General features: G+C 45.7%; 3 protein-coding genes and 1 pseudogene across 6 annotated transcripts; 1 reads left to right on the forward strand and 3 right to left on the reverse strand.

The window, feature by feature from the left end:
* On the forward strand, positions 1-11241 carry AAAS (aladin WD repeat nucleoporin). 4 transcript variants are annotated; one of them, XM_045829454.1, is made up of 16 exons: positions 1-238; positions 892-1019; positions 2670-2725; positions 3032-3123; positions 3306-3352; positions 3620-3718; positions 4018-4161; positions 8505-8625; positions 9369-9493; positions 9686-9746; positions 9880-9970; positions 10162-10255; positions 10339-10406; positions 10558-10639; positions 10757-10841; positions 10988-11241. In XM_045829454.1, exons 1-16 carry the CDS (start codon positions 116-118, stop codon positions 11210-11212), a joined length of 1641 nt encoding a protein of 546 aa, XP_045685410.1. In that variant the 5' UTR covers positions 1-115; the 3' UTR covers positions 11213-11241. The 4 variants fall into 4 exon arrangements, with proteins under 4 accessions (XP_045685410.1, XP_045685411.1, XP_045685412.1 ...); XM_045829455.1 differs by having other exon boundaries at positions 3342-3352; XM_045829456.1 differs by lacking the exon at positions 1-238 and adding an exon at positions 416-626.
* Positions 11242-11541: 300 nt separating this feature from the next.
* On the reverse strand, positions 11542-17612 carry MYG1 (MYG1 exonuclease). Its single transcript, XM_045829458.1, has 7 exons — positions 17196-17612; positions 16915-17027; positions 14079-14238; positions 12454-12606; positions 12202-12324; positions 11918-12099; positions 11542-11762 (listed from the first exon to the last, which is right to left on the reverse strand). The coding sequence occupies exons 1-7, from the start codon at positions 17610-17612 to the stop codon at positions 11564-11566; spliced, it is 1347 nt and encodes a 448-aa protein (XP_045685414.1). The 3' UTR covers positions 11542-11563.
* Positions 17613-17653: 41 nt separating this feature from the next.
* Positions 17654-20737, reverse strand: PFDN5 (prefoldin subunit 5). Its single transcript, XM_045829459.1, has 6 exons — positions 20607-20737; positions 20319-20421; positions 19984-20015; positions 19031-19105; positions 18811-18916; positions 17654-17839 (listed from the first exon to the last, which is right to left on the reverse strand). Exons 1-6 carry the CDS (start codon positions 20733-20735, stop codon positions 17766-17768), a joined length of 519 nt encoding a protein of 172 aa, XP_045685415.1. The 5' UTR covers positions 20736-20737; the 3' UTR covers positions 17654-17765.
* Positions 20738-22202: 1465 nt separating this feature from the next.
* Positions 22203-22980, reverse strand: LOC123813038 (annotated as a pseudogene).
* Positions 22981-23778: the final 798 nt, after the last annotated feature.

Below are 23778 nucleotides of genomic sequence, written 5' to 3' on the forward strand. Positions count from 1 at the left end.
TTTGCGTCGGCGTTTGTCCTAGGCGGCTATCCGTACCTTTCCGAATCTAGCCCGGGAACTAAGAGGAGCAGGCTCCGGGAGTTCATCGATTCCAGACGTCTTCCGGCCTGGCAAAATGTGTTCGCTGGGGTTGTTCCCTCCGCCTCCGCCTAGGGGTCAAGTCACCCTATACGAGCATAATAACGAGCTGGTGACAGGCAATAGCTACGAGAGTCCGCCTCCTGACTTCCGGGGCCAGGTGGCCTGGGCGAGAGGGGGGGTACCTACTGGTGTGGGGCGTAGTCTTAGAGAACGGGGGACCTGTGGCTGCGTGGCAGGAGCGAGGTCGCGGTCCACACCTTGGCTGACTCCAAACAGCTTGGCCGCGGCTGGAGAAGGATGGAAAGGCGGGAATGTATTTTAGGGTTGTGATTGGAGGATGAGGGATGATGACCTGTGGGGAGGCCTAGAGGGAGTGGAGAAAATGAGAGCAAATCGAAGGGCTGTGAGGGTGCAGGGCAGGAGAAGTACTGAAAAGTTGGGGACAGTCCTTGGGAGAACTGGGAAAGCACAACCTGAAGCCTTTTCCCTCCGTGTTCCTGGGAAGGAGAAGGAAGAAATACTGACATTTACCGAGCGTTTGCTTTGTAAGAAGGATATTCTGAGTCAGATGTTCACAAGTATTATGTTTTAATAATCACAGCAACCCTATGCAATATTATTGTAGTTTTACAGATAAGGGAGCTAAGACCTGTTTTCTGGTTTCTGAAGTGTTAAATTTGTGGAAATGGGAAACAGCTCCCTGGAGCCTCTTACAGTTAGTCCAGCCATGGGTTGGAGATGGCAGGGAGTTCAGCGGAGATCTGGGGAAGAGACTGACTCACTTTCACACCTCTCACTTCTCGGCTATAGTGGATCAACTTTCCCGTCCTAAACTTGTCTAAAGATCCCCTGAAGACCCCTGGGAGACTGGACCATGGCACTAGAACTGCTTTCATTCATCATCGGGAGCAAGTGTGGAAGAGGTGCATCAATATTTGGTGAGACGTGGCAAAGGGTCTCCTGGAGAAAATGAGGTCACCACCCCTCTAACTTGGGCAGCTAGGCTCCCTCTAGTTCAGAACCGTATATCATGCAAATTATCAGTCCTTATTTTAGAACTCTATGCCATGTAACAGTATTTTCATTTCATCTCCGATGACTTGCCTTGCTTTATGATTTGATTATGTGAACCTGCCCCCTACCCCCACCTAATGTTATTAACACTTCCTGAGCCTTTACCTGAAGCTCAGCAAGGTGAGGTGTAAGGTTGCAGTGAATAATCTATGTAAGTCATTCATTTTGCACATGTAGAAGTGAAGCAATAATGCCTGAATTCAGTTCCTGGCTGTGTCACTTTTTAGCTATGACCTTGGGTAAATTAATCACTCTGCCTCTCAGTTTTCATCATCTACAAAATGAAACCTGCCTTACAAGGTAGTAGTAATGATTAAATGAGTTAGTAGATGTTAAACACTTAGAGAACAGTGCCTGGCCCATATTAATTCCTTCAAAAGTTAGCTCTTATTATCATTGCCATGTGTAGAGTGAATTCTACAAATGAAGTAGCTAGGTTCAAAGGGTGTTTTCATTTGTAACTTCAGGTGGTGTTGTCAAATAGTCCTCCACTGAAACTGTGCATATTTACAGTCCTAGCAGCAGGGTATGTGAATTCCTGTTTCGCCACCCATGTGCTATCAAACTTCAATATTTGGTATTACAGTATGGTTTAATTTGTATGTCTCTATGTAGGAAGTTAAACATCATTTCATTTCTTTTAATTAATTTTTTTGCATTTAATCCTTTTTGCATTTTTCTTCCATTACCATGTAGTCCACTTATGCCCCCCTCCTCCCAGCAATCACCACACTGTTGTCCGTGTCCATGAGTCCTTTTTCTTTTTCTTTCTTTCTTTTTTTAAGGTTTTATTTATTTATTTTTAGAGAGGGAAGGGAGAGAGATAGAGAGAGAGAGAGAGAAACATCAATGTGTGGTTGCTGGGGGTCATGGCTTGCAACCCAGGCATGTACCCTGAGTGGGAATTGAACCTGCGACACTTTGGTTCGCAGCCTGCGCTCAATCCACTGAGCTATGCCAGCCAGGGCCATGAGTCCTTTTTCTAAACATCATTTCATTGTCTGAAAGCCATTCAATCCTGGACCCTTTTTCACTTTCTGCCTCTCCAACTGCTGCTTCTCTTCACACTGTCCCGTAAATACTGGTGTCCTGGGCTGGACTTGCAATTGCTGCTCCACACCTGGGTGTTCACTTGTCTGTCAAACAGCCCCTCTAATATGCAGCCACACTGATCTTTCTGAAATGCCAATGTGGTTAGTCTGTTCTCTACTTAATGTCCTGCCATGGCTTTCCACTTACTGTCTTAGGGCAAATCTTCACTCCTTGACCTGCTCACAGAGCCCTGGGAGACACCTGAGCCTGAGTTGCCTCATTGGTAAAATGGGCAGGATACCCATTTTAATGTGATAATTAAATGACAGGACAATCTTTAAAGTGCATGGCAAATAGTTGCTACTCAATAAATGTGAATCCTCTTATGTGTACACGTGTTTATTGAGTGAATGAATGAAATTTGTAGAAGGTAGCCTGAAGAGATCAGAGAAATTTGACTCACAGCTTCCTCTCCTCACCAGGCGAGACATGGGTCTATTTGGGGTGCTGAATGAAATTGCAAACTCGGAGGAGGAGGGTAAGTATTTTTTCCTCCAGCCCTCTCTAGTTTTGCTGTTGGCATCTCCCCTCCATATTCTCCCTACCTTGTCCTGGTACCTGTTGGCCCAGCCCCTTTCCTTTTATCCCTGTTCGTCCTGGCCCAGTTGTCTGCATTGCAGCCATCTTCGCTTCTCCCCTCCGCCTACCTCACATACCCCAGAGTGGGTGTCCAGAAGCACTTGTTGGGTGGAAGGACCTGGGGAGTGCTCATCTCTCACCAAAGAGGGTGTGCAGTGGGAACCCTGTGAATGGTTTAATCAGAGCTGCTTCCTCAACCCCACAGTATTTGAGTGGGTGAAGACTGCATCCAGCTGGGCCCTAGCACTCTGCCGATGGGCCTCTTCCCTTCATGGGTCCCTGTTCCCACACCTGTCTGTAAGTTTGGCTTCCTCCCCTGGCCTTTCCCACTCCCACCCCTCTCTCCACTCTCCATTTCCTACCCCTTAAGGGCAGAATGGGGTGGGAAGCCTGTAGAAGGTGGGAGTGGTCCAGGGGGAACACAGAGGGTATGCGCTCCCTGTGTCCCCGTGCATCCTCTATCCGATTTGATCTTACAGCTCAGGAGTGAAGATCTGATTGCTGAATTTGCCCAGGTCACAAACTGGTGAGTGTACCAGCTCTGGGGCTGTTGTAGGAAGCAAGTCCTGAACCTTGCAACTTCTTCTGGGGAGAGAGAAGTCTGTGTATAGACTCCTCCCACCTCTCTCCTGACTGCTGCCCACATTCTCACTCCTTCTACCTTCCAAAAAAAGAAATAAAAGAAAAAGTGGGGGGGGGGAAGTAATGTCCTCATATGAAAGGGAACCTGAGTTTCTAGGCCGGAGTAAGGGTAGGTGTAGGTTTGGACTTTTCATGCTCATTCCCGCCTCAGGTCCAGCTGCTGCTTGCGGGTCTTTGCGTGGCACCCCCACACCAACAAGTTTGCAGTGGCCCTGCTTGATGACTCGGTCCGTGTATACAATGTCAACAGGTGTGTGGGGGCCTTCTGGGCAGGTTCTGACTCTTTAGTCTCCACAGCTTAGCCTCCACTTCCCTCTCCAACCTTGCTCTTAGGGGAGTCCTGCAGTTCCTGGGCCTGGCCCACAGGGCTCCTTCCAGACCTGGCTGTGTCCTCGACCCAGATTAACCATTATCTTATCCTTCTGTCCCACAATACTGCCAGTCCTTGGATGGTCAGCCTTCTTCTCTGTGGATTTGCCTCTCAGCTGTACTCAGTCTCCTGAGCCTTAGTGTCCCTGCTTTGACACAGTCCCCTACCCTTTCATTCAGCACCATAGTCCCCTCTCTGAAGCACCGGCTGCAGCGAAATGTGGCAGCTCTGGCCTGGAAGCCCCTCAGTGCGTCTGTCTTGGCTGTGGCCTGCCAGAGCTGCATTCTCATCTGGACCCTGGACCCCACCTCCTTGTCTACCAGGTGAGTCCCCACTCTGTCTTACCTTGGCTTGAGGTTGTGGCCCTGCCAAGGGCAGTGAGGAGGTTTGGAAGGAGAATTTCTGTGTCCTCACAGCAATTCCCATTGGAGGAGTGGACATAAGGTCAAGGTGGAGGTGCTGAGAATACTGTAATCTAGAGAAAGGAACAGAAGTAGAGGCTTCTGGGATTGTGGGAAGTGTGTATCTGAATTATGGAGTTAGAAAGACTCTCTTTTAGAGGACTATCAGATATAGGTTTAAAGGAAGGTGGGAAGGGAGTTAATATAGTTAGAAGTTGAAACCAATGAAATTGGAAAAATAATACCTAGGAGAACTAAATGTAAAACCAGAAACTGGTTATGAGAGTTCCAACTGTCAAAGGAAAGATAATCTCCATAGTATTTGAACTAATACAGATCATAGAAAAATTTGGAAATTCTCCTGATTTTTTTCTTTTAATAAACTTAATTTTGGCATAATTTTGTTTTATTTTATTTATTTTTATTTTTTTTAAAATCTGCAATTTATTCTTTTTTTTTAAGATTTTATTTATTTATTTTTAGGGAGGGGGAGAGACAGAGAGACACAGAGACACAGAGACAGAGACACACACATCAATGTGTGGTTGCTGGGGGTTATGGCCTGCAACCCAGGAATGTACCCTAGCTGGGAATCGAACCTGGGACACTTTGGTTCCCAGCCCGCGCTCAATCCACTGAGCTACGCCAGCCAGGGCTCTGTTTTATTTTATTTTTTAGATTTTATTTATTTGTTTAGAGAGGGTTAGGGAGGGAGATGAGAGTGAGAGAAATATCAATGTGTGGTTGCCTCTTTCTTGCTCCCCACTGGGGACCTGGCCCACAACCTAGGCATGTGCCCTAGACTGGGAAGAAAACCAGCAAACCTTTGGTTCACAGACCAGCACTCAATCCACTGAGCCACACCAGCCAAGGCTAATTTGGGCGTAATTTTAGATTTTTAGAAAATTTTAGAAAAGTTGCAAAGATAGTACAGAGTTTTGATCCTAGCCAGTATGGTTCAGTTGGAGCATCATCACATACACCAGAAGTCTGGGGTTCGATCCCTGGTGAGGGCACATGTAGGAGGCAACCAGTCTATGTTTCGTCCTTCTTCTCTCTCTAAAAATCAGTCTATCTATATCTATATCTGTATCTATATCTATATACACATTTTTTTAAGATAGTACAGAGTTTTGGTATACCCTTACCCAGTTTCCTCATATTTTTTTTGAAAAAATTTCTTTCATCCTTACCTGAGGACATGCTTATGGAAGGTAGAGAGAGGAGAATGGAGGGAGAGAGGGAGAGAAACATTGATGTGAGAGGAAAATGTTAGTCGGTTGCCTCTCGTACACGCCCCGATTGGGGACCAAACCCATAGCCTAGGTATGTGCCCTGACCAGGAATCCAACCTTCAACCCTTCAGTTTATGGGATGATGCTCCAACTAACTGAGCCATACCAGTCTTAGCTAGTTTTCCCATTTTTAACATATTGCCATGTTACGTGTGTCAAAACTAAGGAACTGACATTTGTACGTTATTAACTAAACTCCAGACCTTGTTCAGATTTCACTACTTTTTCCATTAATGTCCTCTGTTCCAGGATAGCTAATGTAACCCAAAATCTAAACTTGACAATAGTTAGTACAAGAAAGAAAATATTTGAGCATAGATTCAAAAATCCTAAAAAAATAAGAGTAAATAGAGTCCAAAAGAATATTTTAAAAAACCTTAACTAAGTAGGATATTCCAGAAATTAAAGACTATTTATCATTAGGAAATCTCTTCACATGATTTTTTATTACATTAGCAAATTAATGAAGAAAAATGCTTATATCAATAAGTGTCCTCTTCCAAAAGCAGATGTTCCAATTGAAAACACAAACAAAATAGGGATACAAGGAGACAACCTAAACATAAACATATGTACTCAAAATCAGTAGCTACCATATAAAACTGAAATATGAAATACTAAAGGTATTTTCAATAATGTCAAGATAAAGACAGAAATATCATTGTCACCATTATTAATCAACATTATTTTTGGAAGTTCTAGTGAGTACAATAATAAAAGAAAAATATAGGAAAGTCTTAAAAATGATAAGAAAATAATTCTTATTTGAAGATGGTAAGATTTTTTTGAAGATGATTCAATTTTATACCTTAGTAAAACAAGAGGTTCAACTCAAACTATTTGATCTAGTAAGATATTTATTTATTTATTTATTTATTTATTTATAAAAGAAATTCAGTGTGGTTTTTTTTTTTACATTTTATTTATTTATTTTTAGAGAGAAGGGAAGAGAGGGAGAGAAACATCAATGTGTGGTTGCCTCTCATGTGGCCCCCACTGGGGACCTGGCCTGCAGCCCAGGCATGTGCCCTGATTGGAGTTGAACCTGCGATGCTTTGGTTCACAACCCGCGCTCAATCCACAGAGCTACGCCAGCCAGGGCCTAATAAGATATTTAAATATAGTAAGGTGACTGGATCCAGGCTGCTGAAAATGTAATCACTTTCCTGTATACCAGCAATAATCAGTTGAGAAATTGAAACCAAGGAAATATTCTATTTATAATAGGAGCAACAGTTACTAAATTACTAGGAATAAATTGTTACATTTATTCAATGTATTAGACATTGGAAGAAAGTTGTTGAATATTAAACAACAGCTGAATGAATGGAGACAAGCTGTATTCCTGGATAGGAAGATTTTTGTCTGCTTGGATACAATTAAGTACCCAACAGACAAAAAACAAATGTAAAAATAAATAAAGGACTAGAAGAAAATATAAAGATATCAAATTAAGTGTACTTCCAATCAGAATTCTGCTGGGTTTTGTTTGCTGTTGTGAACTGGAGAGAATTAGAGTTTTTATGAAAGAATAACTGAAAAAACTGCTAAGAAAAAAGTGTGAAAAGGAAGACTATTGAGAGGAAACTTACCCTACCAGGTAATAAAATATCTCATGAAGTTATAGGACCAGAAGGTTACTGGTGTAAGAATAGGCGTACAGATCAATGTAACAGGGTAACTCTCAGGAACATATCTAAGAATATATGGAAATTTAACAGATCATAGATTTGGCTTTTCATTGCAAAAAAGTTTAGATTTTTTTTTAGTGGTGTTGGGATAATGGTTATCCATTTAGAAAATAATAGGCCTTGCTTCACACTTTATATATAAATAAATACCAAGCAGAATACATGTAAAAATAAAAGGATTAGAATATTTTTTTTTGCCTATTCGGAATGATAGTATTATTAAGATGTTCAATAATGCCTAGTACGAGCAAGGGTAGGAAAACAGGTACTTTTGTATACAGTTGATGAGAGTATAGTTGTGCAAACTTTTCAGAAAATAATTCGTTGGCATATTTATTTTTTAAAGGTGCAAGTCTATTTTTACCCCCAATTCCATGTTAGTACTATTCTGCACAAATAATGACGGGAGCAAAGGTACAGAGTACATTTTTGCAGCATTGTCTGTCATAGACAAAATCACACACAACTGAAACGTCCCTTTGTGGAGGCATGCCTGAATAAGTTAATCTGTTCAGTGGAATTCACTGGGGCCACTGAGGAGAATGAGATTGGTCTCTGTGAACTGGAAAGGTAACTATAACTTACTGTCAAGTTTTAGATCAGTGGCCTAGGACCTCATTGGAGCTAAAAGTGGTTATAGTTAAGTGGAAAAGGGAGAGGGTGGCACTAATTCAGGCAGTAGCCTGTACCCGTCAGGCCAAGTGTGTGGCTCTGGAGATGCAAAGCTAAGACACAGTGGTGCCCTCAGGGAGTTCCCAGCCTAGAGCTGGAGGCCATCCCACAGGCAGCATCTTTATGACAAGGAGAAAACAATGCAGGAGCAGGGGGGTGGGGGCTGATTTCTGACAAGGAAAGGCAGGCTTTGGAGCACAGGCTGAATTCTGGGAAGAGAAGAGATCGGACCCTTGAGGTAACCTCATGGATCATTCCAGGCCCAGACAAGATGGTCCTGTGGGGAGGGCTGTCATCTAGGGCAGAGCATGACATTACCCCAGCTCACCATACTCTAGCTGACAGATCAGAAAATTTTTTCCTCCTGGAGGGCTATAGTGAAAGCTTACTTCCTTTACTCATTGTCCTCCGTAGACCTGGTGGTGATGACATTGCCCTTCTTATTGATTTTTAATTTAACTTTCACAGTCCTTACTAATTTTCCCCAACCTGGATTAAACTCTGAGGGGCCATTGGAATTGGTAAGTTTTACCAGCAAGAGGCAAGGAAACAGAATCATGGGGCTTTCTTCTTGTCTTCTGACCCCACACCGTGTTTTCCCTGGCAGACCTTCTTCTGGCTGTGCCCAAGTGCTCTCTCACCCTGGACACACACCTGTCACCAGTTTGGCCTGGGCCCCCAGTGGGGGGCGGCTGCTCTCGGCTTCCCCTGTGGATGCTGCTATCTTGGTGAGCTGTTCCCCACCCCTCTTTCGGTCATTTCAGCCATCTCTCAGATTGAGGAAAGAGCATTCTTTGCCTGATGGTGGAGAGGGAAAATTATCCATTCAGTCTTTTTTTTTTTTTTTAATCCTCACCTGAAGCCTGAGGACATGCTTAGGGATGGAAAGGGAAGAGAGTGAAACATCAATGTGAGAAGGAAACATTAATTGGTTCCCTCTCACTCTTGGCCTTACTGGGGACCACACCTGTAACCTAGGCATATGCCCTGACCAGAAATTGAACCTGCTTCCATTCGGTTTATGGGAGGCCACTTTTACCAACTGAGCTACACCAGCCAGGGCTGTCCATTCAGTCTCAAATTTACCCGTGGAAGGAGCTGTATCCTCCAGACTCAGATTTCAAATTCTGCCTGCTATAATTGTAAAGATAAAACCTATTTCCTCCTATTAAAAATTTTGTTTATTTATTTTTAGAGAGGGGAAGAGAGGGAGGGAAACATCAATGTGTGGTTGCCTCTTGAGCACCCCCTACTGGGGAGGTCCCTAGGATTAAACACAGGCATGTGCCCTGACTGGGAATCCAACCAGTGACCCTTTGGTTCACTTAGTCCACTGAGCCATACCAGCCAAGGCTATTTCCTCGTTTTAACAGCCCTTTTCCAGTTCTTTGTACCTTAAAGAAGGGGAGCTCCCTGTGAGATGATAGGGGTACTTGAGTTTCCTCTCTCTCTCTTGCCCCCACTTTCCTAGGTATGGGATGTCTCAACAGAGACCTGTGTTCCCCTCCCCTGGTTTCGGGGAGGTGGGGTTACCAACCTGCTCTGGTCCCCAGATGGTAGCAAAGTCCTAGCTTCTACTCCTTCAGCTGTCTTTCGGTGAGTGGGAGGAGGACAGAGGGAGGGCAAGAATGACCTGTAGAAAGGCACTTGGCCCCTGGAACTTTCAGCAGGAAGGACCTTCTGTTCCCATTCCTATTCTTTAATGTGACCCTGGGACTGACAAAGGGAGGGAAGTTTAAGTTCTGGAACAAGAGGTCCTAAGCTGTGATCTGCTTCTCTCTGGCACAGAGTCTGGGAGGCCCAGATGTGGACTTGTGAGAGGTGGCCTACTTTGTCAGGGCGATGTCAGGTAACATTCTCAGAAGCCAGGGAAGAGATGGGCCCCTGGTCCCCCAAGCTTGTCTCCCCACCTCCTGTACTACTTTTCTTCCTACATTCCCCGATAGACCACTCTTCCCCTGCCTTTTGCTTCCTGATCCCAGACTGGCTGTTGGAGCCCAGATGGAAACCGACTGCTGTTCACTGTATTGGGGGAACCACTGATTTACTCCTTGTCATTCCCAGAACGCTGTGGTGAGTTGAGGGAAAGAATTTAGGATACAGACCTCTGGGGTAGTCAGAGGGAGGCAGGAATGCTCTGGAATGTTACTCTGAGGGATAAAGGGAAGTAAAGCAGCTTGGGAAATCTGAGGTGTGATGGAGAGGCAAGGGACTAGTCAGAGGCCCATTTCCTATACTTAAGAGCCTTTGTCCTTTATCTACAGGTGAGGGAAAGGGGCGAGTTGGAGGTGCAAAGTCAGCAACAATTGTGGCAGATCTGTCTGAGACAACAGTACAGACACCAGACGGAGAGGAAAGGTGAGCTGAGTGGGTGAGGGAGAGGCAGGGAAAGGTGGGAGGGACTATGCTGAGCTCACCCAACCCACTGTTCTGACCCCTAGACTCGGGGGAGAGGCTCACTCCATGGTCTGGGACCCCAGTGGGGAGCGTCTGGCTGTGCTCATGAAAGGTAAGAGGTGGGGAGGAAGGGCTATGCCCAGGCCCTGGCCATTTTCCATCGAGTGTGCCCATGCCCTGGCTGCAGTGCTCTGCCCCTGCCCCTGCCCCTGCCCCAGGATTCTGCCTCAAGTTCTTCCCGTGCCTGCATCCATTTCTTACAGGAAATCCACGGGTCCAGGATGGTAAGCCAGTCATTCTCCTTTTTCGCACTCGAAACAGTCCCGTGTTTGAGCTACTTCCTTGGTAAGTGCTAGGCGGGCCATTAGGTCTGGGCTCCTCGCTAGCCTTCCCTCACTAAACCCACATCTTGCCTATGTTCCTAGTTGCCTGCTTACCTTTTCTTTTTCCTTCTTCCCCTAGTGGCATTATCCAGGGGGAGCCAGGAGCCCAGGCCCAGCTCATCACTTTCCACCCTTCCTTCAACAAAGGGGCTCTGCTCAGTGTGGTGAGTAGGCCAGGCTCCGGGGGTTTGGGCAAGGTTTTTGAGAGTGGGGTGAAGGAGCTGAGGCCCTTGGTTGCTGTGTGGCTCTGCCATACGGCTGCCTTTGAGCCCAGTCTCTGATAAGGCTTTTCCCTCCCCTCTCTCTGCAGTGCTGGTCCACAGGCCGAATTGCCCACATCCCTATGTACTTCGTCAATGCCCAGTTTCCACATTTTAGCCCAATGCTTGGCCGAACCCAAGAGACCCCATGTGGGGGTGGAGGTTCTCTTCATGATCTGCCCCTCTTTACTGAGACATCCCCAACTTCTGCTCCTTGGGACCCTCCCCCAGGGCAACCACCTGCTTGGTCCCACTCCCCTCACTCCCACTTCTAATAAAGATTTCCTTCTGTGTTTTCCATTCAGTTACGAGACTCTTTTCAAGAGAATTGCACTGAGATGTAGTGAAGGAATAAAAGGCATGGACTTTGGGTTAGGTCTTGGTGCTACCACTTTTTAGCCACTACTGGTGAGTGTGGTCAAGTTGTTTAACTTTAGGAACTAGGTGGTTTTCAAAAGATTAGGAAAGCAAAGCTGAGAAAATATCAACAGGCCTGAAGGTCTAGCATTGGCTCTGGCACATAATAGATGTTATAGATGTTTCACTTTTCCCGTTTCAGCAAGTTCCCAAAATGGTGCAGGGTAGTAATGTGGCAAGGGCTTGGTCAGTAGGAGCCGGAAGAAGTTTTATTGGATGAGGGGACTTGTGGGAGGTTTACATGCTGGGCGCTGGGCCAATGTGGCACAGGCCATACTCAAGGCACCCTCTCGGGTGTGGTGCCCACCAATGAAGCCACTGGCGTGGACAAAGATGCAGCCAGGTATTCCACTGACCTGGTCCAGAGCCTCATCCCGAAGACCTCGCCATGACTCTGGGAGGGGCAGCCTACAAGTGAGCAGAAAGAGAAAGTTGGTGGGAGCAAATGAAGGCCTTGAGGAACAGAGCGAGGAGGAGTATACCAGAGGCCAAAGTTAGAGGCCTCCTCTGATAAGGAGGCAACAGGCTTGTAGGTCTGCAGGGTGGTTCCCCAAGGGCCTTACCTGCTCTGGAATGAATGGAGCTCCTTGGGCACACACTGTACCCGCCACTGCCCAGCCTGGTCAGTGTAGATAACAAAGGTGATGGTCACTGGGGGTGAGAGCCCAGATTCCAGGTGATAGAGGTGCTCTTTCCAGGGGCATCCACCTTTTGCCAGTTCTATTATCTCCCCACTTGGGTCCACCTGAAAGGGAAGTGGGGCATAGCTGGAAGGTTCCGGGTAGAAGCAGCCACCTGCCAGCATTCACTAAGCCCTGAGCCACAATGCCTCCTCCCAGGCCTATACCTGGAATCGCTGGGCCAGGGCCTCTTCTACCAAGGCCCGGGCTGGCAGCCAGCTGTACTGGTAGAAGTGTAGTCTCTGCAGAAACTCCTCTTGAACCAGATCCATTGCACGCTTGAACCCAGCCTGGGAATCATGGGAACCATGGCGCTGGTCTGAACGTTTGACTTTGCTAGGGTTTGATGGGTCAACCACTCTCATTTCCTCCCCTGAGGTCTTACATGCCTCATTATCTCCCCCTGGGGCCCTCCTTACCTCCGTGTCTTGGTTGGGCTGGTTCCAGGTGGGATTAAGCCGGGCAACCCGCGCACTCAGTGTAGTGGTCACTGCATATCGAGGCTCTCCCTCCTTCCACTGGGAGATCCCATTGTCTACTGCATCCACCTCTTCCACAAAGTTCTCATACATCTAAGGCAGCAGCAGGAGAAATGCTCGAGTGTACCTATAACTTGCATGGTAGTTTTACGGCTTCAAAGTTATGTGCATACACTCTTCAGTTTTCTCAATGCAGTGACCCAGTGAGGATCTCTCAACTGGGTGAGGAAAGGAGTAACTGGGGTGTCCAGCAGCTTGCTTAAGGTCAGAGAGCTAACAGTGCCAAGGTTGGAGATTGTATCATTTGTTTTCTTATCCAGCACTCATTCAACTACCATACAAAGTCGTAGTTGGGGCCAGCATGTGTGGGGAGGGAGCTGCCACCTTCTGAACAAAGGTCTCCAGTTCCATGCGGGGCCCTGTGGCCGAGGGAGGGTAAATCTCCACCAGGGCTGAGTAGGCTATTCAGTGGCCTGTTTAATGAGGTCCAGGAGGATCTGGCCAAGTGCACAAGTCAGGTGAGAAAGAATGGGTGTGGGACTAGACATCAAGTACTGGGGTGTGGTCCCAGAGAAACGCATGATGTGCCACATGGCGTCAGTTCCGCATCTCCTGAGCCTAAAGAAATGGTAGGACAATGCCTCAAGAGTTTGGGGGCAGAAACAACATGGGAGCAGTGTTTAATGCAATACTGCTCTACAAAATGGGCCTAAGTATCAACACACCTGTAGTAGGTAGAAAAAGTGCTCCTGTCAGAGCCAAAAAAGAAACTCGCAACCTGATGATCAGTTAAAACTCAGGTGTAAGGTGTAATTTAGTTCAGTTGCTTAAAAACCCCTCAGCAATAGAAGGGAAAACTAACCCAGGCAGCCTACAATCTTAATATTCCAAAATCTCCAATTTAACCATTCACATTTCTTTACTTTTTTTAGAGTTGTATGAATGCTGTGTCATAGGGGCAAAAGACAAGTAAGCTGAGAGAGAGAAAAGTGAAGTCTGTCTGCAAAAAAACAGCTGACTGAATCTGAAGTTTGACTTGTGCACTTCACAGGAGTAGAATCTAGTAGGTGTCCTCGGAATCACTGATCTGACATGCACGCCAGGGCCACTAGCTCTGTTCCTTCCCCAGCAGCAGGAATCTGCTGACCTGCTGTCAGGGGAGGCTGGTGGAATCTGAAGACCCTTCCCAACTGAGCTTCCCAACTCATGTGCCTCTGGTGAATTATAGTGGTACGTAGAATACGCTCCTCTCCCCTTTCCAGGCAGCCAGAACCTCTGAGCCATATGTTACCAAACATAAGCAGCCTCCGCTATCAAGCTGTTGAATAGTCATTCTTCATTTGAGTCAGGTCAAGACAGACTGGGAAACAACTTCTCACCACCCCAGGATGGAGGTAGAGTAACCATCCCCTTGTGAGATGAGCCTGACTAAGGGAGAGGGTGGTGGGCTAGCAATGGGCCAGGAACTCTGATCTGAGGCCTAGTCCTAAGAGCTACATGACTGCCACTCCCACTTGGCCTGATGGAGATGCATATGTGAGGCATCTCTGCTCTCAGGTCCCCACCTTGTCATAGAGGGTGCCCACCATGCTGTCCTCTTCACTAGTGCCCAGCAACTGGGCCAGCAGCTTGTGCCCGAAGTGCAGATAGACGAGTCCCGCACTGCTCAGCTTGGTCTGCCATGGCTTCCCAGGGGACAGGGAGCTCATGGTCTCTGTGAAAGACCTGAGGAGCACAGGGAGGTGGGGCTGAGGCAGTCACCCCAGTTAACCCACAGTGCAGGGGTGTCAAACTCATTTTCACTAGGGACCACATCAGCCTTGCGGTTGCTCTCAAAAGGCTGAAATAATTGTAGGACTGTATAAATGTAACTACTCCTTAACTGTTAAAAAGCTGAAATTACATTCGGTCCTTTGAAGGCAACCTCAAGGCTGATGTGGGTCCCAATGAAAATGAGTGACACCCCTGCCATAGTGTGTGTGTGCATGTGTAGGCACAAGTGGAGGTAGGAAGGCAGGGAAATACTGCAGGAGGTGGAAGGAGATAGCCCAACTGGAGAGGCTTTGGCTTTTCCTCAGGGGTCACAGAGATTGCAGTTTGGAGTCTCCATGCATGCATTTGATGATGGTTAACTCAATGCTTACCACATGCCAGACTTTGTAATTAGACATTGGGGATAAAAAAAACCCCAAGACCATGTCCCTGTCTTCAAGTTCATCTGCTAAAGGCACACAAACACAGAAACAACCAAGCAAATACTCTAAGTTATAAACAAGGAAATGGGTGAGATGGGGGAAGGAGTCAGGAAGAGAGCCTTCAAATCATACCTGAAAGATGAATTACTGGGTGTTTGTCAGACAAAAAGAGAAGGAGAAATGGCATTCCAGATAGAGGAACAACATGTACAATGGAACTGCAAGAAAGGCAGCTTAGGTGTGAGTGGCAAAAAAAAAAAAAAGAAGAAGAAGAAGAAGAAGAAGGGTAAGCAGGGGCCAGATCATGGCAGGCCTTGTGTGCCATACTTCAGAGTTTGGACGTTGATTTGTATGTAATGCGGGCCACTGGGAGATTTTAAGTAGACAGGTGCATGCTAGAAAGAATATTATCGTATCGGCAGGGAAAATAGATGCAAGGGGATTATCTGCACTGGTCTGGGTAAGTGAGGAAGGCAGGGATTTGAATAGCAGTGAGAGGGAGAACAGAAAGAAGGTGTGACAGCCGTCAGGGAAGTGGAAACCACAGTTGTAATGTGTAAATACCAATCAGAATCACCCAGGGAGCTCATTTTTTGTTTTGATTTTTATTATTAAATGTTTTTAATTCGATTTATTGGGGTGACACTAGTTAATAAAATTATGTAGGTTTCAGGGATACAATTCTACAACATCAATTGTGTACTATACTGTGTGTTTATTATTAAATATTGAGTAAATACAAAAACATTTAATATACATAAGATATAAAGACTAATAACGATAACCCCCAGATAAGTTTCAAAAAGAAGCAAAACTAAGTAAACTGAATGGAAACAGAAATATATGCTAAACTCTACTCTAGGGTATGATGAACACAAAACTGCTTTATTTCCAGAGGAGGTTGGGGGACGGGATAGGGATGAAGCACATGGGCATAGATTCAAAGGTGATGGTGATGTTCAAGTTCTTAGATTGGGAAATTAGTTCATGGGTGTTCACCTTATGTTTTATATTCTAGAAATATTAAATACATTCTTTTATGTGTCAAATACTGCATAATTTTAAAAAATGTATGTCAAATCATGAGGAAAAAGGAAGTAGTCAACAATGTCCAAGTGCCACAAAGAGGTGAGGTACGCAGCCAGGAACCTGAGCTTGGCATTAAAGTCACTGGCGCCCTATTCATGAGCATTTCCCGTGGAGAGAATGGGTGAGAACCAGCTGACTGAATGAAGGACAAAAAGAAAGAAATGAATACAAAGGAATGTGGAGCCAGAGTCAGCTCTTCTTTTGAAGAGTGGCTGAGAAGTGATGGTTGTAAATACCCTCCCAACAGCATTTATAAATAGGTACACTTAACAAAAGAGGGAGAAAAATACTTGGAGACTTAAAACAACATAAAACACTTCATAATCCCTCAAAGATAATCACTTTAAGCAGTGTGGTGTACATGAGGGAGGATTTCCTATATATTTATTTGTTTTCAAGATGAGAGATGCCTAAGCAGAGTTTTAAGCAGTTGGCAAGAAGTAGAAACACTGGTGGGAAGTCCAAGAGGAGAAAGTAATCGATTGGAAAGGGGAGAAAAAGAAGGAAGCTGTTTGCGGCACTGGAAAGAGGGAGCAAAGGATGTTTAAGTGGGAAAGAGGACGTGCTTTCGTAGGAAAAACTAAATTTCCTTTGAAAAGTAAGGTAGGGTTGCTCACTGAGGTAGGGCCTGCGGGGAGGGGAAAGGATTGCAGTGGTACTGTAGACAACCAGCTACATTTGGCAAAGACAGATTTCCCAAGGGAAGAGAGTAAATGGAGACCACATGCATCTGAACTGTTACCACCACCACAATCATGTGGGCCCAAAGAACGAAGTGGAGCAGCAAGAACACATGAATGGATTAACCCCTTAACTGGGGTGGTTAATAGTGCTAATGCGAGAAGAGTCTGAGCCAGAGAAGGTGAGCTGGGAGGGGCCTGAGGACTGACTGGCCAAGGGAGGCCTGCGCAGATTAGAGGGCTCGGAGGTCCTAGCCCAGGTAGGTGGGTGTAGAGCAGGTGCAGAGAGCTAGAAGGGTGAAGGCTCTATGTAGCCCACAGGACTCAGGAGTTTGCGTTCCAGCATGAGGCAGTCCCTTTGCTGACAGAGACCACCGCAGTGGATGGCTGAGTTAGAGCACCGAGGAAAGCTGAAGAAAAGGTATCTGGGAACCCACCTCTGGTGATGATCATATCGGTGTCTCTGAGGGTCGTACTCGCCACCCACGTCCACCACGATGTCGCAAGCAGCCAGCTTTTCAGGGTCGCGGGTCCGCACAATCTCTGCATCCTGCAGGGGGGTCACTGGAGGTGAGGGAGCTGCCAGGAGCCGTACGGGCACGGGGATTAATGTTGGGTTCCCAGGGGAGCCGGGAGGGTAGGAGAGGTACTGTGGCTGCCCGAGCTACCACAAGGGCTGGGTGAGGAGGGTACGCGCGCAGCCCTGGGCAGATCGTACCCGGTACTCAGGCAGGAGGCGGAGCAATGAGCATGCCAGGGCCTCGTCGCAATGGAAGGTGCCGTTGTGTGTCCCGATTCGGGGCGGTGCCATGAGGCTGCTGCGGGCTCTTTTCGGGGGCTGGGCAGACTCCAGGCTGACCAGGCGGTGCCAGACACAGACGGGTAGCAGGAGACCTCGCAGGAAAGAACGGCCCATGCAGCTTGGGGGCGGGCACCAACCCGGAAAAGGAAGTGCTCGCGCAGCCCCACTTCCGCCTGTCAGCTTTCCCGCGGCTGCGCCCGTGGGAGGGGCGGGGCACGCTTTGCAGCAAAGGCAATCCTTCCTACTCCTCCAGAAGTCCAGATGGAGACTCCAAGATAAGCACTGCATCAGGCTCAGGGGCGGGGCACACACTCTCGAACACCACCCTCCCATCTCTTCACCAAACCCTTACCTAATACAAGAAAAGACCAACATTCTGCCCACCTGGAACATTTATTGGCATTACACACAAAACCCTTCTCTTCCCCACCACAAAGTCCCAGGCCCTGAGGCAGGGCCCTTCTGCACGATTTCTGAAACAAGGTCTTAGGCCTTGGCAGCCTGAGTTGCTCCCAGGGCTGTGAGCTGCTGAATCTTCTGGCTCATCATCTCCATGACAGCTGTGGAGGGGAAAGAGTCAGACCCTAGTCAGGAGCTAAAGGGAAGAACCCAGAGTTGAGGAAAAGGAACAGAGATGTTTAAGTACCGGCAGACAACCAACTACAATTAATAAAACTTTTAACACAGTGATCCACTGTTGGGGACATATACTAACACAAATTTAGAATCTACAATGTGTCACTAAATATGATAACAACTGAGATATAAAGACGAACAAAATACAGTATTAAATGAGTCAGACATAACCAAAAATTGTAACGTGGAAGAGACTGTTGCTTTTAGAACAGTGGTTCTTGATCTTGACTGTGTAACACAGGGGTGTCAAAGTCATTTTCATTGGGACCCACATCAGCCTTGTGGTTGCCTTTAAAGGGCCGAATGTAATTTCGACTCCTTAACGGTTAAGGAGTAGTTACATTTATACAGTCCTAAAATTATTTCAGCCCTTTGAGGGCAACTGCAAGGCTGATGTGGTCCCCAGTGAAAACGAGTTTGACACCCCTGGTATAACAGAATCACCTGGGGAGTTTAAAAACAACAACACTGAATCCTGGAATCCTTGCCTACCCCCAGCCCCACCACTACCCAGCTTGATTTAGTTAGTTTGGAGTGGGCCAAGGCTTTCTTTTCAAATTCCCTTAATGAGTCTAATGTGTAGCCAAGGTTCCAATTGCTAGTACTTAGGGGTATATTTCTTTGGTGTTCATTTACATGTATTTTCCTCCACTCCCCCCAATTAAAAACAGAGACGTGAATTCCTTCCTCTAAATTTCTCAAGCACCCAACTCAAGAATCTACACATAGTGGGTATGTAATACACAGAATCAATCTATAGAATAACACATCAAGACACTAACGATAAAGATGCAGTTTTCATCCAAAAAGGAGACACCCTCATGGTTCACACTGCAATTCATGTTCTTTATCATCAAGGTAGAAAAGGTGAAGAGGTGTCCCGGGTCAAGCTTACCCTGTTTCATGGCATGCTTCTCCTGAAGGGCTGGCTGGATTTTCTCCATTTGCTTGGTGAGGAAGTCTATTTTCCTTTTGAAGAAGTCCTTGGCATCCTCAGCTGTCTAAAAGGTCAGAGGTGATGAGGGGCTAAGTGGAGATGCCATGCTACCTCTAAATCTTCCCCTAAACTTCCTTCCATTGCTCAGAGGGGCATCTACATGGCTCCTTCCACTCACCTTCTCTACATAGTAGCCAGTTCCCACATCGATGAGTACGTGTTCCACATCATGTAGCTTCCCAGGGACATACATCTGCGAAGGAAGGGTTAAGGGAAAACTAGCCCAGCATGAGTCATGATTCCTTGTCAGCCAGCCTGCTTGGCTTCCTAAGACTTTCTTTTCTAAAAAAGCTAGTCACAGGGACTGAATAATCTGGAAGCCTCAGAATTATACCTGTAAACTCCAAATGTGGAAAGATGGAGAAGTTGGTTCCTTATGGAGAAAATGACATACAAAAACACTCTCTTGTCCTGATCCCACTCTCCCACTCTAAGCAGGCAGTCCCTCCCAGGTGACTAGACACAATATTTTCCTACTGCTGTAGAGTAGGAAAAGTGGAAAGCCAGCCTCACTTCCCTGCAACACCCTTAACCTTGAACTAGCTAACTCCTGATGGATTTAAGGTTTGTTATGTAGCCAATCCCTGCTACACTATTTCTGTGTTTCTCTTTTAGCCTGTCAGCTCTCAGACTACAGTTTACAGGTACCCTATTGTCATAACTCGATCATTCAAGTAAAACACTCAACAGGTAGACACAATCCAAGTTTCTCAGTAATGGACAGTTTAGGACTAAGAGGCACAATTAAACTGAAACAGAACACACAGAACCAACCCACTTGTTTCTGTGCCCTATTCTATTGCTTATATCTTTTAAGTTATTAGTAAAAGTATAAACCACCAGTTTAAAAAAGGGAAATAATCACACCTCAATTATACATACTCTCTGGTGCTCACAAGGCAATAGTCAGATGCTGGCCTCAGGATATAGACAAGAGAGTTAGGCAGTGTGTGCAGTAAGAGCTTTTAGAGTCGTGGGGGCACTTTGGAGTCATCAAAACTACCCCACCCCACCCTTTTTATTAAGGGGGAGGGGGGAGGGAGAAAAGGGTATTTTCTGTGGAAAGGATACAGAACTCGTCAATGGGACAAGCAATTCTTTCCCTGTGAAAGCAATTTAGACAAACATCTGGGGAAGGTTGGCAGCTCCAACATTAAGACGTTAATGAGAGTGCCAACACGGCGCAGTGCAGATAGTATGAAAAGAAGGAAAACAGGGACAAGAGGAGCTATGTCCTGTACATTTCCATTCTAGGTAGGCAACATTCAAAATGCTCACAAAGTGGTACAGAATATGTAATGGATTGTTTCTCGTCTCAAGTAAGGAAGACTGGTTTAGTTTAGGAGGCAGGATGAGAAGCGGGCTCGCCACATCCCCTAGGCTGCCTTCGCGCGCCTACTCCATACCTTCATTGCTCTTGTTCAGCACGTTCAGGCAGTCCTTGGCTTCCACATACTTCGTTTGAACCACCTTGAGCTGGGCAATGGACGTGGACAAGAACTCCACTTCCTATAGAGTTCAGGAAAGAGAGTCAGCGTGGGCTGGAGGGAGAAGAGAGCATTGCCGGAGAGGGGGAGAGGGATTCGCAGGGGAAGGGAAGCCTCCCAAAGTGGGGAGGAATGGGGGCCGAGGGCGTACGTATGGGCAGGAGCGATGTGAGGCCGGAAGGGAGTGTCTCTGGGGCCCGTCCCCACCTGGTCCAGCTGGTTCTTGAGCATTTCCAGCTGTGGTAGATTCAGCTCGGTGATGTTGACTGACTGCGCCATGTTGGGGAGGAGGACTAACAAGGCGGAAGCCGGCCCTGCGAGCAACGCTCTAGCCATCCTCGGCGCGCATCTCGATGGCTGCGCCGGAAGGCCTCGCTGCACCAGACATCTCTATGATCCTGCGTCTTGAAAAGGAAGTCTTTCAGAGAGTCGTCTTCAGTTAAAGAGAGTAGCCCTTGCTTTTTCAAAAAACATCCCAAGTCTAGCGTAGTCAAGTTGTAGCAAACAGGACTCCTGTCTTCAGGGAATTACTATTTTTTTTTGCTTTTAAATGTAAGATTTATTAAGGTATAACTTACATACAATTAAGTACAATTGGATGAGGTTTAACAAATGCAGTCTTGGAACCATCATCACCAGTCTATATAAAACATTTTCATTACCCCCAAAATTCCATCAGGCCCCTTTGCTGCAAATCCCCTTCCTCGCACGCAGGTTTAACCACAGAAGGTTAAATTACCCACTGGACACAGTGACTTCTAAAGTACAGTAACTAGAACTCAGTCCATGTACAACAAAGAAACTAGTTTAATCCACCAAACACAAAATACAATGGGAAAATGAACTGTAATAAAGCAATTCTCAGTACATAAAATGTCAATTTGTGACCTTGTAGCACAATTACTGGGAACAATAAACAGCCTTTATTTCACAATTGCTGGGCCTTTTCACTTTCCTGGTTGAATCCACCGTCCATGAGATTTAAACTATCTTCACCTTTTAGGGGATTAAGTCCCAAATAAGGCTATTTATACCGAAGAATTTTTTAATTTTTATTTTTTGCACAAACATACTCCTTGGGCTCTATCACAGATCTAGTAAAACTTCAAAGATTCTTGTAAAAGGATCCTTTGGGCAAAGAAACACTGCCCTGTAACAATGCTAGTCTTATAAAATCTTTGAGGGGGTTTTTACTAACAGAAAGACAAAATAATGAGATATATAGAATTTGTTGTATTCTCCTGTTCATTTCTTGACCTCAAGAATACAAAAATAAGTTTGGCAAATGAATCCTCCAAAATATCTTATCACCCACTACATTTGAAGTACTTTTTATGGCTCTAATGTATTTATACCTGGCTGCTCTAGACTGAAAAACAAAACAAAACAAAAAAACCCAAACACATTTACACAACAAAGATAGCATTAACTGTGAATTTGCTAGGATACTTGCAACTTGGTTCAAATGAAGGCACTGACTTCTGATGTTTGAAATTCAAAAAACTTTTAATTGAAAATGCAATTCTTAAAACTGTACTACTAGTTAAAAATCTCTTGTTATAAAAACCCTAAAGAGTATTTCTAGATACAGCAGGAGTTCTAGGTTCATAAGACCAGATATGACTTGAGGCTATCCTTTAAATTGTAGAGAATGAAGAAAAAAATAGGTTATTTACAGAGAACATTATCTACATATGTATTCAGCTACAAATTTGGCGTCAGAAAAGACTTTTAAGGGCACATTGGAATCTTAGAAGCAATTCTCGAAAAGCTTAGTTTTATTTTCTTTGACTTTGGAAATGCCTAAGATCCTTCTTCATCCTCGATCTTGGGAGCCAGGTAGTACTTTAAATATCCCATATCAGCAATTTTATACTCTATAACAAGGGGTACATCTGCAGACATACTGAGTGTTACCAAAGGAGAGAGTGGAGTAGCTTTTGTAAAGAAGTTCAGATACCCCTGTGCAAAAGTTAGCTGAACTGGCTCATTCATCTCTATGCTGACAGCTTCCTCTTCTTTATCGACATTACTTGTTTGTGACAACTTAATATTTCCAAGTTCCCCACTTGCAGAAAATTTCACTCCATCTTTTGTGCAGGAAATTACAACAGCATCTCCAATATGACTGAGATCTCTGCATATATATGCAGATTCACCAGAAGGCATCTTTACTACACAGCTATACTCTTGTTCTGGAATTCCAAGTCGTTCAACATCTAAATCCATTAACTTCATTTCATAGTCTGAAGCCTTTTCTTGATTTGGGGCTTCGAATAGTAGTGACAATGTGTCCACATCATCTTTAGCCCTTATGGTAATAATGTCTTCATTGTCAGCACGTTTTAGTATTTTGGACATGCTGGTGAGGTTCACACCCATGGCCAGGTTGTGGTCACAGCAGTATGTTGAAGCCCTCAGAGCACAGGGTGAGCTGCACCAAAGACACATGGGACAAGTCCATGCTCTGCAGATTGACGCCGCTCTAGCTGATGCCCCAGCAGGCCTCATTGATGAGATATTTAAGTGCCTCCAGCACCTTTTTCAGGATGGAGCCCTGGACCAAGCATGCTTTGAACATGATGGCAGAGTGGACCCCACAAAGCCTGGGGTCAACGAGCTCCAGGTTTGTGGTACCTCTTCAACCTCCCGCTTTGAGGATAGAAAGTTGCCAGCCCAGAGAGTGAAAATGAAACACAATTTAAGACTATCAGGAGGGAAAGCCACCTTGTAGCCTGAAGAGAACTGCTTTAAGTGTGCCCTTTATTTTTGTTGTGGAAGTGACACATTCCTTTTTTAAAACTTAACTTTAGAAGGTGTAACAGGCATATTTTGAAAATAATGAGGTTCTTTCCAGACCACCGCAGGAAAGGCAGAGAGGTAGTAAGGAGAGTGGTGACCATTTTTTTGGAATTTAAAAACCGTAAAAGTACTTAGGCTATAACCACAACATTGCAAAGCAACACAGGCTGCTCCACGTGGGTGGTGTAAACCTAGTGACAGACAGGCAAGGAGGCTTGTGAAGTTCTCTGGTCAGGGGAGTAGCACCGGGAAACTGGTGCTTTGAGCAGGTGAAGCAGAAGAGAAGCTGGAGGTGGAGAGGACAGTAAGGAAGCATGTTATCAACCCACAAGCACAGCACAAGGTTTGTTAGCCAATACATATGTTATACTATGTGCTAGATGTGAGGGCTACATGAACGTATAAGATATGTGCTCTGAGGAAATAAATGTTAACTGGAGAGAGAAAAACCATACATCAGCAGCAGAACCCCACATAACTTGCTGCCAAAGTGCACTGCCAAGTGTTAACAGCTGTATGTAGGGAGAAAACAGAGGTCTTTAACATTCACCTGGGTCAGGGGCAGGGGAACTGAGGT

Source organism: Phyllostomus hastatus, unplaced genomic scaffold (assembly GCF_019186645.2).
Source record: "Phyllostomus hastatus isolate PE091 unplaced genomic scaffold, TTU_PhHast_1.1 phas_scaffold_93, whole genome shotgun sequence".
NCBI classification, from domain to species: Eukaryota; Metazoa; Chordata; class Mammalia; order Chiroptera; family Phyllostomidae; genus Phyllostomus; species Phyllostomus hastatus.

Excerpts from the sequence above, each read along its gene's own strand:
- AAAS (XM_045829454.1), top strand. The coding sequence starts at position 116 with ATGTGTTCGCTGGGGTTGTTCCCTCCGCCTCCGCCTAGGGGTCAAGTC. Across the intron at positions 239-891 it reads CTCCTGACTTCCGGGGCCAG|TGGATCAACTTTCCCGTCCT; the intron begins GTGGCCTGGGCG and ends TCTCGGCTATAG. Across the intron at positions 10,842-10,987 it reads AAGGGGCTCTGCTCAGTGTG|TGCTGGTCCACAGGCCGAAT; the intron begins GTGAGTAGGCCA and ends CTCTCTCTGCAG.
- MYG1 (XM_045829458.1), bottom strand. The coding sequence starts at position 17,612 with ATGGGAGGGTGGTGTTCGAGAGTGTGTGCCCCGCCCCTGAGCCTGATG. Across the intron at positions 17,028-17,195 it reads GCCTCCTGCCTGAGTACCGG|GATGCAGAGATTGTGCGGAC; the intron begins GTACGATCTGCC and ends ACCCCCCTGCAG. Across the intron at positions 14,239-16,914 it reads CGATATGATCATCACCAGAG|GTCTTTCACAGAGACCATGA; the intron begins GTGGGTTCCCAG and ends TGTGCTCCTCAG.
- PFDN5 (XM_045829459.1), bottom strand. The coding sequence starts at position 20,735 with ATGGCTAGAGCGTTGCTCGCAGGGCCGGCTTCCGCCTTGTTAGTCCTC. Across the intron at positions 19,106-19,983 it reads TTGTCCCATTGACGAGTTCT|ATGTATGTCCCTGGGAAGCT; the intron begins GTATCCTTTCCA and ends CTTCCTTCGCAG. Across the intron at positions 17,840-18,810 it reads GAAGCATGCCATGAAACAGG|CTGTCATGGAGATGATGAGC; the intron begins GTAAGCTTGACC and ends TCCCCTCCACAG.